Raw genomic sequence first — 14,745 nt, 5'->3', positions numbered from 1 at the left:
GCATCGCATTGCAGGCTCATGTTCATCTTGTGGTCAATGATGACCCCCAAGTCTCTTTCTTCTGTAGCGATGATTGTCCGCGCAGCGGGATTGAGCTATGCGTGGTACCTCTGCCATTCTGAGGTGTGGGTCGAGTCCTAAGAAGCCCAGGAGTTGACATGAGGATGCATGTCTTCTGTGTTTCCTTCTGTAGTAAAGCAGGGGGTGTGCTTGTTTGCATCTGGTTAGCTGCCATGCCATCCATGAGCAAGTCTGACTTTATCACCACACGCCAAAAACTGAATATCTTACTTTTTGACTACTTGATCACTCGCAGTCCAGCGCTTCAGGAGAGAACACAGCTCTGCTGCCCTTGAAACGTGGGCAATGAGGAGCAGGAGGAGGAAGATGCTGAAATCACCCTCTGTGGAGTGCTAATGAAAGGCTCTGCTTTTGGGATGGTAGTTCAGCTGGAGCAGAGATACAGCTGCATCTTTTCTGTGGCTGACCCATGGAAACAGCAAAAAAGTGACATCATGTTGCTGTAGAGAACCCTGTAAAACAAAGCCATATGCTCTGAACAACTGACTCACGACCAAGGCTGAGTGGACTCTGCCCAAAATATAACTGCTCTGTACTCGTTAAGACTTGCTGGGGAGCTGGGTGCAAGAAGAGTCTCTGGATTTGCAAAGCCCTGCAGTGATGACAAGGATACACTAGAGCTACAAAAGCTTTCCCCCGTATATGCAAATATTCACAGACGTGCTTCCAAGGACCTGCAAATTATTCCCCACTGTGAGCCCTGCCTTACACATGCAAAACTTCTTCTTAAATAAACACATTAATATATATGGGTGTGTGTATATATGGCCATGTATGTGTACATCTGTGTGTATCTGTATATATCTGTATGTGTATGTATGTGTGTGTCATGCGTGTGTATATATACACACAAATGTGTGTATATATGTGTTTGTATTTACACAAGTGTATATATACATGCATACTAATGTGTACGTGTGTATATATGTGTACACGTGTGTCACGTGTGTGTATATATACACACATACTAATGTGTGTGTGTGTGTGTCTGTGTATATATATACACACACAGATTTGTATGTGTGTGTGTATATGATCACCAAGCTCCCCTCCCCTGTGGTTCTTCACAGTGAATCCCCCCCAGTGTGGAGTTGGTTCGGCCTTTCCTGCCATCACAATATATATATCACATATATATGGGTTGTATAGAAGAAGCTCCAACTTTTTCTCTGGAAGGGTTTCTGAAACCTTCATTTTGGAGATAACATACCCAGAATTGAGAAGCAGTGAGCAGGAAATTCAGGATCACATGGTGTGCGGTGATGTTCACGGCGCAGAGGGGTTCTTGTTATCTGTAAAAGACTTGTGCTTATGTTCTTCCCTCACTTGCATGGGAATAGATGCTCAGAAAAGTGAAGAAGGGCAATGAATGGTGTGTGATATGGCAGTATGCTTTCTAAGGGCACTTTTGCTACGTGTGCACACCTGTATCGGAGACAAGCGGTTGCTTATATGTCCGTGCAGCTCTCGGAGGGTGTGTGGGAAGTCGGGTCTCCTGCCTGGAAGCACGTAAGCACACATGAGTGCTCCTCGTGTGCCCGGGTGTTTGGTTTCTGCGGTTCATGTTCCCTCCCGCCATGGAAACCCATGGAGGAAGTTCAGCCATTTGCTCAGCCCCTGGCTTGCAGACTCCTTGCTAAGCTCTCCCCCATATACTTTTTAATTGTGATCTACCTGGCTACTGGAGTCGTGGGATTTTCACTCTTGGGCAGGTAGGTCAGCGTGCCTGTGTTTCTCCAGGTAAGCAGGGCACCAGCGTGGACCCTCCGGAGCTCAGCTGAATCCTCTAAGACAGTAGGGGCCAACCTTTTTGGCAGGCAGGCCATAAAAAAACCCTGCACCCTCCCTAAATGCTGCTCCAGTCCCCTTCCCCTGCCTGATCTGCCACTCTGCTGTGTCGTCCAGATCTACTACTCTGCTTTCTGCTCCAGCTGCCTAGTCCAAGAGGTGCCACCATTCCCATACAGCAGCTGGGGAGGGGGAGGGATGAATATTTATAAATTAATTTTAAAAAAAGAATTTGAAGAAATAGCTGCCTTTTGCATTTCAGTACCCTTAAAGAGACAAAACCGCTTTGGCCCAAGGGCTGCTCGGTCCCGTCTCTAGAATCCCACCCATGGCTAGGAGTGAAACAAGTGTATTTTGATGTCTTCTCCAGAGGACCACAGCACATTTTCTGTAGCTTGAGCAGGTGTCCTCCAACTCTCAGCTCCTTTGTGAGTCACGTCGCTCCAAACCGGGCACTTCAGGTGTGGTTATCGTTTCCTCGGGAGAACAAGCCATTGTGCAGCTGGCACTTTCCTTTCCTCCTGCAGACAAGCAGGAAGCCTCACCCCCTTGCAGCACATCCCCCACCCCTGCCTAAAGTTACCAACACCCAGTGCTTTCATTCTTTCCTGTTTAGGTGCTCCTCATTATAAGTGGGAACCTGAGCTTCCTCAACTGGCTAACCATTGTGCCCAGCATTGCTTGTTTCGATGATGCCTCCTTGGCCTTCCTGTTCAGCTCCAGAGAGGGAGGGCTGAAGGACCGAGTGCTGAAGATGCAAGCCAGGCGAGCCGCGGGAGAGAGGCATCCTTTGAGATACGGCAAGTATTTTCTCTCTGCACAACAAGCCTGTGCACCCAATGCATTTATCACAGTCAGAAAAAACCCTGTCTTCTCACATGCCACATGCACATGCACCTGAAAAGTATCTTTGTGCTTGTGTCATCTCTGTGGACCAAAAGATCTGTGGCTCTTGTCTGCATGTTAAAGACTGAAGAGCCCAGGGGCATTCGCTGGCTCCATACAAACAGTAGTGACTGGAGGGGACAAAGGGTTACATGTCTGTATGGATTGCAGCTGCTTTTGGAAGGATGCACCCGCCAAAGCTAAGATCACGATGTCTTCCCTCATGTTGGGTACCACCTGCTGCCTTTGATTTCAGTGGGATTCACTGGTCTCTTCAGCGTGAGGAACGGTCTCAAGATCCAGCCCTAAATAAGCAATCTGTAGATGGCTGTTTTGGCACCATTGCAAGACACAGACCAAACTCTCATTGCCTTTGAATGGTTCGGGGATTTCAGCCAAAGGTTTGAGATCTTTTGGGTTGGGTTGGGGTTAGGCTGTGGGTACTCAGACCTCGACATCCAAGCTCCCCTCCCCTATGGCTCTTCACAGCGAATCCCCCCAGTGTGGAGTTGGTTCGGCCTTTCCTGCCATCACAAATGAGGCAACATATGTGCTAATTATCCCTGTTAAAAGGGTACAGGAATGATATCCACTGGACCACAGCGTAGTCAGACAGGGATGCGTTGGCCACAGTTCACCTCCAGGTGCATATTGTGGCAGGGCTTTATTTAACACTGCCCGTTTGTGTCAGGACCGAGCGTTACTGCTTTTGGCCTTTCGGGAGCTGCAATTATGCCGAGAATACTTTGTTCCTTGAATTCAGCGTGGTGCCAAACTCCAAGGAAGAAAGAAGCAGGCAGGGGATGGAAACCTCCCGGCTTTCTTTTAGGAATGGTTGCTGCCAGCTTCTGTCAAGAGCGCTGGGTTTATTCACGCATGAAGAACTTGGCTGTCAGTCCACCTCGGGTACATACCTGGGCTCCGCAGTTTTAGCACGAAAAAGTAAATAGAAGTTTTGTTTAACCTGGACGGGGGGGTGGGGGGAAGGCCTAATTAAGCATGTGGCTAATGTACACCTCTACAATTTAAAAAAAAAAACTCAGATCCCCAAAGAGAGCTGACTGCACACAAGCAAAGGTTGATTTATTTTCCATGGAGCTGGATAACAGATGGAGAGCTGTTTTTCCTTGTAGGTTTTATAAACAGCATTTAAGCAACAAACTGAAAGTAATATCCACAGCCATTACAGCTGCACTTTTTTAACTATATTCCACATCTGTCAGAAGGACCACAAAAAAACCCCAACCCCATTTACAAGATAAAACGCCGGCCTAAGGTCCTCACCATACAAGTGCAACCCAGCCCAAGTAGCACCGTTTATACACAGAAGTGTTTTGAGTCAGTGATGCTAATCAACTGGCCTTGCCCTTTCTGCACGGTCCGGCTTTATTTCAGTATCTTAATAACTACGGTCCCTCCTGTTGCAGCATCGCAGCCGTGGGGCTCTCCTCGTGGCCCTGCCAGAAATCCCCAATTTTTTCATTCGGTCCCAAGCAGCACCCTGAACATATTGACTCCTGGCTTGTGGGAGAAAGGCCAGAAAGGGGGGCGGGGGGTTTACTATGGACCGCTTGAAGAGTGAGGGAAGTCCTCTTGTGCCTCGCCTTCCCAATCCATCCCAGGTCCTCTCCCTGGCAAAGGTCTCCTTGAGCCAACGTTTGAGGTTTGCTGGACCGAGAGTCACCGACTTGACTACAGATTTGGGCCTCGGTTGTAATGCTTCAGTTCATCCCTATCCTGCAACGTGTCAACGAACTTCTCAAGAAGTACTTTATTTTGGCCCGGGCTTGGGGGCTGTAGAACAAAACTCCTTGAGGTGCATTCATCCCATCTGGAGAATGGGCAATCCAAGGCTCCTTAATATTGATCCCACCCCCTTCAAGTTCACTCAGTCCCCCAAGTATCATCATAGAAGTTGGGGGAGAAACCGTTTGCAGACTTGGAGCCCAACCATGCCCCGGAGGGAACTCAGACACTTGCTCGACTACCTGTAGGATGTATTTGCATGCATTTTGGACCTGATTTCCCACCCACCCTTGCTTAAAGGCTAAACAGTTCAGGTCATGGGAAGGACAAACAAATCCCCTGGGCCACTTATGTATTGCTTTGCCCGTCGGCGATGCAGGGGGGCGAGGTTAGATAACCTGCCAGAGCTTCCTTCCAAATGCAGCAACTCTCCAAAAGAGCTCGTTGCAGACTAAACAGTTCTTCGTAGCATTTGAAAGGTTCAAATAAACACCCTTCTCCCGCCAAGATAAGAGGCGAGCGATGTGCAGTCCCTTCACATCGAATCCTGTCGCTCTGAACGTTTCGACAAACTAAAAATGCCTGTCAGCACCAAGAAACCCGGCCTCAGAGGTCGCATTTGCTTATTAACTCGCTGGGGATAAGATCCTCTTTGAGGCCCCAGCACCACGTGATTCAGGCCAGCTCGGCTGCATCTTGCAGAGGGTGTTTCATCCAAACCGCAGTCCAGAGCATTTTCCGAAGTAAAATAACTGTGCCGTCATGTGGAAACGATAAGGACTTAGCTATAGGAGAGGGTGACATGAAGGGAGACTAAGGGATGGGATGAGAGTCCAAAAGAGTGGATGAATGAAAGTAGCGGGGCGATGCAAAGAAGGGCTGGAGAGAAGCAGGTCGTTGCTCCGGCAGGGAGGCCCAGATAAGGCCTGGAAGGTCTCTAGAAAGTCCCCGGAGGGTTTTAAAAGAAGGAGAATGGCTTGGAGCCCTAGTCCCTGCTGTCTCCTCCACCTCTTCCCTATACTAAAGCCCTGACATTTTAGGCATTTTTGTTTTAAGCCCCTTCTCAGACTGTTTGGAGAGAGGCAGATCTCATGAGTGATATGACGTGGTCCCTGGCAAGGTCCCTTTGCTGGGTGCATGCGAGGTCTCCAGCCTTCACTTGACACAGGAGCTGAAGCAAGCTGTCCCTGGGAAGAGCTGATGGGGTGATGGGGCAGCAAGGAGTCTGCAAGGGAGGAGAAAAGCCTTCTCGGAGGCACACGCGAAATTGGGATCGGGGAGCCTTGAGTGGAGATGTTGCATGCTTCCTGATGTGGTTTGTCTCCTAACTAGGCTGCTGCATCCGCAAAGTGGTGAACGCCTCATTCGGGGTCTTGATTGCCTACCTCAGCATCCCCGTCATCCTAAACCTGCTCAACTCCAGACAAGTCATGAACACCTCCTTCAACCCGCTCCGGATAGTCAACACGTACGGAGCTTTTGGAAGGTACCGGTTCCCTTAATCATGGCATCCTGCTTCTCTTTTCGTAGTCTCCGAGTTGTTAGGGGCTGGGAGGACCTTACAGATCATTGGGGTCTGGTCTGCTTTATTCTCGCGATTCAAAGTCATGCAGTGGATAGTGTTTTTTTGGTCTTATATTAAAAAAAAAATCCTTCTGGTAGCTGTTTATTGGGGAAGGATGTGATGAAGGCAAGGATCCCCAAATCCCATCTCCTGTGGTTGTGTGGTGCACTATAGTTTGCTTGCAGATGTTCCTCAGAAACTGAAAATGCTGTAAGCATAAACCCAGGATGGTGCATGGAAAGCATGTCGTTGAGCCTGTGCATTTTACCTGTCCATGGGTCGTGCATACAGGCTGCCACACGTGTATTTGCTCATTCTCTCTATCTACTGCAAGCATCCAGCTAATACTAGAAGGAGCCAATTCCTGCGCATAATCGTTGGCAGTAGCTGGTTTTCCAAGCAGGGAGGTAGGGGAGGAGAAGACTTGGCACATCCTCCATCATCATCATTGTTGTTGCCCCGGGACCCGCTGAGAACAAGGCCTCCTTGTGCTTGGCGCAGAGCAAACACCGAGGCATCGGCCGTCCCTGCCCTCGGGAGCTGACCGTCCAAAAAGACACGGCAAACAAAAGGGAGGAGGAAGAGCTGGGAAGCGCCCGCAGAATAAACAGCGCTGTGGTTTATAAACATTGTGTCCCACACATTTTGTGCTCCCAGCCAGTTCCAGCTGATATCAAAGAGGGCCTGTGTCGGTGCTGGCTGCACACCCTTTATTTTGATATCCGAGCAGCTGCTTTTAATGTGTCTCGATCGATGATCAAGTTGTTCCCAAATTAGCATCCATCTCTCGTGGATGCCGGAGGCGGGTGGGCATCTGGCCAGGTGCGTGCACCGTTCCTCTTGTGAGCGGTAGGCAGCGCAGACGATGGGGACCCCTGAACCCCAGCCTTGCTGGATGGGCTGAGAGGAGCCTGCTGAAACCAGTCCACCCCAAAACATGCTCCCATGTAGACACAGCGACGTTCCTCTGAGTGAGGCCTCTGCTCCTGCTCAGTGCAAGGTCACATTTTGGTGAGCCTGAGACGTTCTCTAAAGCCTTGAGCCAAACGATGGGAATGGCTCACATTGACTTCATCTGTCTACAGATCAGACTCCTCTCATCTCATGGGCCATATGAGAGTAGTTATCCTGACAATTTGGGCTTAGCTGGTACAGGATGAAATCACCCAGAGCGTTAGGTCCGGGTTACAAAACCTCGAGACGCTTTCAAAGGCAGGTTGTGCCGTGAGCAGTAGAGCAACCCAACAGTACGAAACAATATTTCCCCACTTTTCATAGCGGCAGGAAATTCTCTTTGATCTCCACCCTAAGGGCAACTCCCGGCAAACACAATCAAAAAAATGGGCACTTCAGACAACATCGGGCAACATAGCGTTTATTTTGGGGGCAAAGACATCACCCTTGCACCTCTGCAGCTCACTCGACTCTTTGGCACAGTGGAAGTTTGTTTTCTTTGGGTGGTTGGTTTTCTTTTTTTCTTCTTCAGTCTACGGTTTGTGTTTCAACAGTCACCAGAACCTAAAAAGCATGTGATGAAATGCTGCTGTAATATGTTTGTAATTCCAGCCTATGTAAACCAATAAAAGGAGGATTGCAGCTCATAATGAATATACGATTATGTGAAACTTGACATATTTTGAATCACACAGTAGGAACATACTTTTATTAGTAATTTGGTGTCCCTGATTTACAGTGTGTTTCTAAGCATTGGGCAGTGCGCCATGGCTCATAACTCAGCCCAGCATATAATATGGAACTTGGCTGAAGAGTCCAGAAATCTATTAAACGTAGGTAACAATTATAAGCGGAGACGTATAGGACTCCGTTACTTGCAAACAACTCTTGCTGGAAAGCAGTGAGGGTGGGAAGGAAGGGGGTTGCCTGTCCAAGCTTTCGGTGTCTTGGGTTGAAAGAGGGAAGACCAAAATAGCAGAGAAACCGCAGGGGGAGCTGGCGGGGTGCGAAAGGCCGAGCGCTGCTGTTAGGTGCACGCTGTGGAAAACAGAGCTGCTGGCCTTTGCCAGCTGGGTTGTGACAAGGACGCTGTGCAATGGGGTGGCTCCTTGTAGCCCAGAAAGTTTGCATGCTACAAGGTTCAAAATCTGGAAGACCCTGGGGCTGCCGTAAGGTGGGGAATAGTTTTAACCTGGTTGATATACCTCTGCTAGGCATGGTCATTTTGTTTTCCTTCCCTGTTTCCCTTGGCTTGGCTTGCAGTACTCGTACCCTGCCCTCTCCTAGATCGGGGGAGCTTCTCTTCCAGCCAGGATGATGCAGTGCCTGGGTGCTTGCAGACAGCTGTTAGTGGTGCCTTGGGCGTCCCGTGCTACAGGGTGCTCCCTATGGGGCTGGTCTTGCGTATACCAACTGGCTGCCAAATACTGGAGCCGATGCAACCCATTCACCAGCAGTTGCCGTCTGCACCCCCTGCCCCTTGCCATAGCCGAGACCACGCTAGAGCTCCTACGCTCTGCAACCAGCTGCTCTGCTAGGAGGTGCTGGCAAGTCGGACCTGTGCTGGGCTCGGCAGGCAGAATATATGCCAGGAAGGCAGCCGCGTGTGCAAACACCGCGTGCCTAGCTCTGCACACAGCACGTTGCAAAAAGCCTGGGCCAGCATTGATGTGTTTTGTGGCTGGCCCCAGCTCCCTTCTCGCGCAAAGGTGAGAGCCGCGTGATGACAGAACTAGGTGTCTTGCACCATGGGATAGGGCTGGAGTAAAGGTGCTGGCTGGGCACCAAGCTGAGGGGGAAAGAGGTCAGCCTTGGGGTCAGTGCAAGGGTCTGGGAGATCTGCATTGGCTTCCCTGTTTTGCCACCAGCCCCCTTGGGCAAGTTGCTTAGACACTGAGGCTCCTAAAACCCAGTGATATCCATGGGGATTAGACCTTCCCAGATCCTTCAGTCTTTCCATGCCTCAGTTCTCCAGCTGTAAAACGGGCCTAACGGTGTGGCCCTAGAGGTTCTGTGATAACGGGGGCTGTGGAAAGGTCAACCCAATCGGACCTTAAATTGATGTCACACTTCACTACATCTTAGAGGTTCAAAGACATTCGTAGGTTAATAGGAGAATTCATTGTCCATAGCCAGCATCCTGGAAGCTAACGATGCAATATTTTATCCCTCCCTCTCAGCATCACTAAAGAAAGGACAGAGGTCATCATTCAAGGCACATCCAGCTTAAACCCCAACGATCCCACTGCTGTTTGGGAGGAATATGAGTTTAAATGCAAACCCGGGGATTTGAAGAGGAGGCCATGCTTCATAACGCCCTACCACTATCGCCTGGACTGGCTGATGTGGTTTGCTGCTTTCCAGGTACGTATTTCTGGGCTTGGGCGTGTGAGCGTGCTCCTTGTCAGGAGGAATAACAGGAATCAAGAGCACGAGCAACACAGACCTGTTCCACTGCTCGGGTAGCAAGCTCCAGCTGCAGGCGTGCGCTGTCATGTTGCAGTCGCTGTAGCCATTCTTGGTGGCTAAACTTGAGAAAGAGGATGACACCTTGCCCGTATATAGAGGCCCTTTCATTGGAAGATGTCAGATAAGCTGTATCTCTGCAAATGGATGAGACTAAATGTGTATAGATTGCATGTCCTCATTGTACATGTAGGAAGCCAAACACAAATGCATGAAATACCAGTACGCACGAGGCTGGACGTAGCTGCATTTGCTCACGGTTCAAGGTAGCTGCCTTTGCTAACCACATGCAGGCAGCAGGAAGCTGACTGTTTGTTCCTTTTTGATTGCAATGCACTTGTGAAAGACTGCAATACTCTCCAGTGCAGAGCTAGTGTAAGGATATTAAATTTGCTGCTGTTAACTCACTATGGATTTGGGAAAGTCACTTAACCTCTGTGGCCCTTGGCCTGATTGCCATCCATAAGATGCTTCTGCTGATCCCTGAACCCATTCATAAAGTGTTTGGAGAATTAATGGTGAAAGGTATGACGGAGCAAAAAAAAAGAAGGGAAATAAAAGGGGGCAAAATCTTGGGGACACTGTTTTGGAGTTCTGTGATACTCGGACCTTCTTTTTCCTGATGATGCTGCATTTCCTATTCTGCCTTTTTCTTTCAAAGAGCTATGAGCTGCTTCACCGATAGTATATCTGCATGGTACTTTAGGATACAAGTGAGGAAGATGCTTTCTCCAGCTGGAGCTATAGGGGAAATTTTTGTGGAGTTAAGTACGTTATGATGATCCAAACTGGAATTGCCAGGATTGATGGACCTTTCTCTTAGGAAACTTGTCAGAGGATCCTTAAGTACCTGTGCTGGTAAGGATCCTGGATCCTACAAGGAGCATATGGTATTTGCTATGGATTTATTGCATATTTGCAGGGGAGAAAAAAATAGCTGACTCTCCTGTTTGAATCTCTTTTAAAAATATCATTGCAGCTTGTCCACCTCCTGGCAAAAGAAAATAGATGAGCAACATGCATTGCTAATTGATGACTCGAGAGTTGTGCTTGTGTTAGGGAGGAGAGAGACCTCCATCCCAAATATTTTTGGGAAGGGGTACCAGGAATGCATGTCCATGGCCGTAAAGGATCACTATTTAAAGTGAAATGAAGTCTCTGCATCTGGAAAGAGGTTACATGTCAGTCCTGGAGGCGCTTGATTTAGGGTTGGGTTTTTTTCTCGGCAATAATCATAGTAAAAAACATTTGGACTTTATATCACTACTGCTTTCTACCCACTGATCTCACAGGCTGAGTAAGCCTCCTTACGTGTAAAGGGCAGACGTGGAAACTGAGGCCCGGGGGTTGAGTGACATCGTCGAGGTGGCGCAAAGAGTCAGTGGCAGTCAGGACTTCAAATCAAGTCTCCCGGCCCCGCTCATCCGCTCCGCTTGCCAGACAGTTAATGGGTTCCTCCTGCACGCTGCACTGCAGACCTTTCCCCTGCGTCCTCTTGTCCTCTCCCAACGTCTCCCCCCAACCTCCCTGTTTTCCTTCTTTGTGGGATTTGCATTTAGGCGCCTCTTAGATTTTTCAGCAGTGACATAACCCATCTCTCTTTGGCTCTGGTTTTATATTTACCCCTCAAAAGTTCTTGCGCACTGGAATTTCATTTAATCTGCATTAGGTACGCTTATCCCTCAGCAAGAGGACAGCAAAGGTTAAAACCATCGGCAGCGCCAGCGCACAGCATTCAGGAAAGACACGGTGGGCGGAGTGGAGGCTGGTGGTTTTGATGGCTCTGCATTTGCCTGGGGAGAGCTCGCCCGGGCGAGGGCTCGCAGGGCAAGAGACAGCAACGGCGCTGAGATGAGAGAAGAGCCCTTGGTTTCCGAGGCAGAGGATCCCTAAGGTTTTCAAAGCGAAAGTGTTCTCAGGTTTAAAAAACAAATGAGGAGAGGGCATACATACTCCTGCGTCATACACGAGTGTTGGCTGTGCTGGTGGTGAGAGACACGTTTACACACCGGTTAGCTCTTTCAGCAGACACGGACCTGGCGCGTTGAGTGACAATGATATATATGAACAGCTTGGGGAGCCTGAGAAGAAGGAAATAACCCAGGCCCGTTTGCCTCTTTTCTTTCTGTTCAGCAAACGCCCCTGGTGTCTATCAGGCTGCCACACACGGGGCTGTCTGTACCCAGGCGTGCCTCTCCTGCCCCCTTCCTCCCCTTCACGTGTGGCATTTAATCACCTTTGCAGTAATTAAACCTCCCAGGCAGCCCACTGGCAGTAGGTATGATGGGATGCGCAACCCACGGGTCATTGTGGGCACGTCCCGGTGGCACCACGCAGAGAGAGCCCGAGCTGCAGAACTGAAAGCACCCTGGCACGTCGGGGCGATGGGGCTTCCCAGCTAATTATCTCTGCAAGGCAAACAGGCCTCATCAGCCCAGATGCACTAACACGGCTCTGCTGCTTTCTTTTGCAGAGCTCCGGGGATCCCTGCGTCATTCCCCCGCATACGCCTTAACCCCTTCTGCACACCGCTGGGTGCCACCTCTGCCAGCTGAGATGGCCTCTGTAGCCTGCCTCAGGCTGTAGCACTTCTGCATCTTAGCTCTGAAGTCCCTGGGTTGGTTCAAATGGCACCTGTCGCACCTCCCCAGGCTCGCCCAGCATTGTGTAGCTGGAAGCAGTGCCGCTCCAGCTGGGAGATCAGATTTCCTCCCTCTTCCCCCCATGTATTTTGCAATAGTGCTTCCCCTCATGTGGCTCTGTGCTCTGGATTCATTCGTGTCCCACGGAGGGTGTTGGTCACCACCCAACATTTTCCACTTTGCTTGCAGCAAGAGCTCGTCAGAGCTGGTAGGAATTTTCCAGCTGGAGACGATCCTAGGGAAGTGACGCTGTGGCCTGCTGGGGGGGACCCTGGGCAGGAACGGAGCCCAAAACAGAGTCCCTGTTTCCCAACTTGCGTCTTGGCTGTTCTTGGGAGATTTCCTCTGCCGCTCGGCCTTGCAGGAAGAAAGCCGGGGCTGGGTGAAAGAACGTGGCCATGTGGACCAGGATCCAATTCTGCTTAGGAAAGAGAGTTACAGAAGTGGGGGCAGGAACATCATGAAGAAACGGTGAAAACAGAGACGGTCCAGGGGGACAAGCATCATGACACGCCATTTAGATGTATGCAGTGTATTGCTAGGCACTTGGTTGGATTCCAGATGTGCCCATCACCCTGAAGTCAAAGCCAGCAATGTGAGCCAAGAGTCCTGGCTCCCAGTCCCCTGCTCAGATCAAATCAACCTGCTGTTTCTCAGCACCTCTGGGAATTACGTCCCCAGGGCTAGACCCGAACTTCAAGCACCTGTGTTTGAAAATGGTCCATGCCATGTGTCAGTCCGTCCCGTCCCACTTGCTGGAGGGGTGGGCATTTTCCTGTGCTTGGCATAAACCTGCTTTCACCCGCAGTTTGTTTGAATCACCCCAGGCAGGCATCTGAAGGAGGGATGAGAAACTCCTTGTTTAAATTCAGCAAAAACTTTGAACCCAAGCTGTCTTGCAACAGCTCACTGTCTTGCAAACCCCAACCCCTCACTTCTGGGGTTCACAAAACCAGGTCCCGTCCCCCACCCTGCCTCTGGATTGCATTTCTCCTCTTTTCAGTCTGTTTGCTTTCTCCACTTTTACCCAACAACTTCCTGAGCAGCAGGTCCGAGAGCCGGGTTTTGCAGCGTATCAAAGGTGGTCAATTAAGGAACCAACGCACCGAGCTCCTGACAAGCTGCAGAAAAGCTCGAGGAGCCCAGGGGAAGATATTTGCCATCCCTTTGTGCTGCTCCTGACAGGTTCCTCTTGGCACCTCATCACCGCCTGACATACGATGCCGTCTTTCACTTGGGGCTTCCTGAGAAACTTTCTGCTCGCGAGCCCAGCTCCAGGATCTGTGCTGGAGAAACGCGGGTTTGCTGAAAGAAGCGGGCCCGAAGCCTGTCGTGGCTGACACGGGCCTTCACTTGTCACATGTTTGAATAGCTGGCATATCCGAAATTTTAGAAGCTCGGGGATTTGTGCTGGTGAAGTGCAGCGTGTTACTCAACTGCTACTTAATTGTAGCCCCGGTAGCAATCTAACGCAACGTGCAACACAAGTGCATGCAGTAGAACGTGACGTTATTTCCCAGGAAATAACTTTTATGATCTTAATTTTATTATCTCATTATAATCCCTTTTCATTTGTTTTCTAAATCCCCTCTTTGTTTCGAGTGTCTTGGCATGCTGCGGGTGCAGCCCGGCTCTGAATTAGCGGCCTTCATTTCATCCTGGCAGAGGCGTAACCAGTCTAGAAACGTGTCTGCATTGCTGCTTCCTGTCTGCAGAAGGGAAAATCTCCCACAAAATGCCAGAAGCAATGACATGAAGAAGTCACCAGGATCCTTCCCCCCTCCTTTCTTAGCAGTTGCTTAAAATGGGATTCCCCTTATACCGTCTTCCAGCTAATAACGTTGTCACCCGCCGGTAACATTGTCACACTTGGTTCAACACATTCTCCTTGTTTCAAGTATCCAGATTGTAGCCATATTGGTCTAGAGGCAAAAAGCAACCGGGACTCATGTTCGAGTTTTGCAAAAACTTTTTGCAAAAAAAAATCTTGCACTAAATTTTTGCAAAGAAAAATGTTTGCACTACATTTTTGCAAAAAATGTTTAATTGCAAGCTTTCGGGCATTTGTGTACAAAATCTTGCAATGAAAGAATTTTTTTTTGCAAAAATCTAATTGGTCTAATAAAAGATATCACCTCTACCACAGTCCTGATGGCTCTTGTTTCTAGAGAATTTGGGTCTGAATTTCACAAGCGATGCCACGTCCCGGAGTAGCTTTCCTCATTTGAACAGTGCCGTTGAACCAGGCAGAGTGAGTTACAGAAATAAAGGCGCCCGTGTGCAAGGGTTTGGAGAATTGGGATCCTAATCAGCTGAGGAAAAGATACCGCAGCTGCACAAATAAATGTGTCTAGAGCACAGGGTGACTCCAGAAAGAATCAGAGTCAGATTCAGGAGGAGGGTGGGAAGAGGCTTAATCCACACAGGCCTGCTGTTTCTTTTACTCTTGTTCCTAAATAGGAGTCAAGCACATTCCCAGTCTTTCCCATCCAAGAGAGCAAGAACTTCTCCTGGCTCTTACCAGTAGCAGCATTATCCTCAAGTTGGGAAAGAGACTGGCTTTGCCTTTGTGAAGCTGGTTGTTCTTGGTGATAAGGGAGCCGCCCGCCGAGATCTACC

General features: G+C 49.5%; 1 protein-coding gene across 1 annotated transcript in view; it reads left to right on the top strand.

The window, feature by feature from the left end:
* Positions 1 to 14,745, top strand: part of LMF1 (lipase maturation factor 1) — a 293,630-nt gene that overhangs the window by 253,903 nt on the left and 24,982 nt on the right. The window contains exons 9-11 of the mRNA XM_019542136.1: positions 2,486 to 2,669; positions 5,833 to 5,986; positions 9,199 to 9,382. Coding sequence (XP_019397681.1) covers positions 2,486 to 2,669; positions 5,833 to 5,986; positions 9,199 to 9,382 — 522 coding nt within the window. The remainder of the gene's footprint in view (positions 1 to 2,485; positions 2,670 to 5,832; positions 5,987 to 9,198; positions 9,383 to 14,745) is intronic.

Source organism: Crocodylus porosus, unplaced genomic scaffold (assembly GCF_001723895.1).
Source record: "Crocodylus porosus isolate Cpor-Errol unplaced genomic scaffold, CroPor_comp1, whole genome shotgun sequence".
Taxonomy (NCBI): Eukaryota; Metazoa; Chordata; order Crocodylia; family Crocodylidae; genus Crocodylus; species Crocodylus porosus.
The sequence above is the reverse complement of the archived record's forward strand: the minus strand, read 5'-3'. Positions and strand labels throughout refer to the sequence as shown.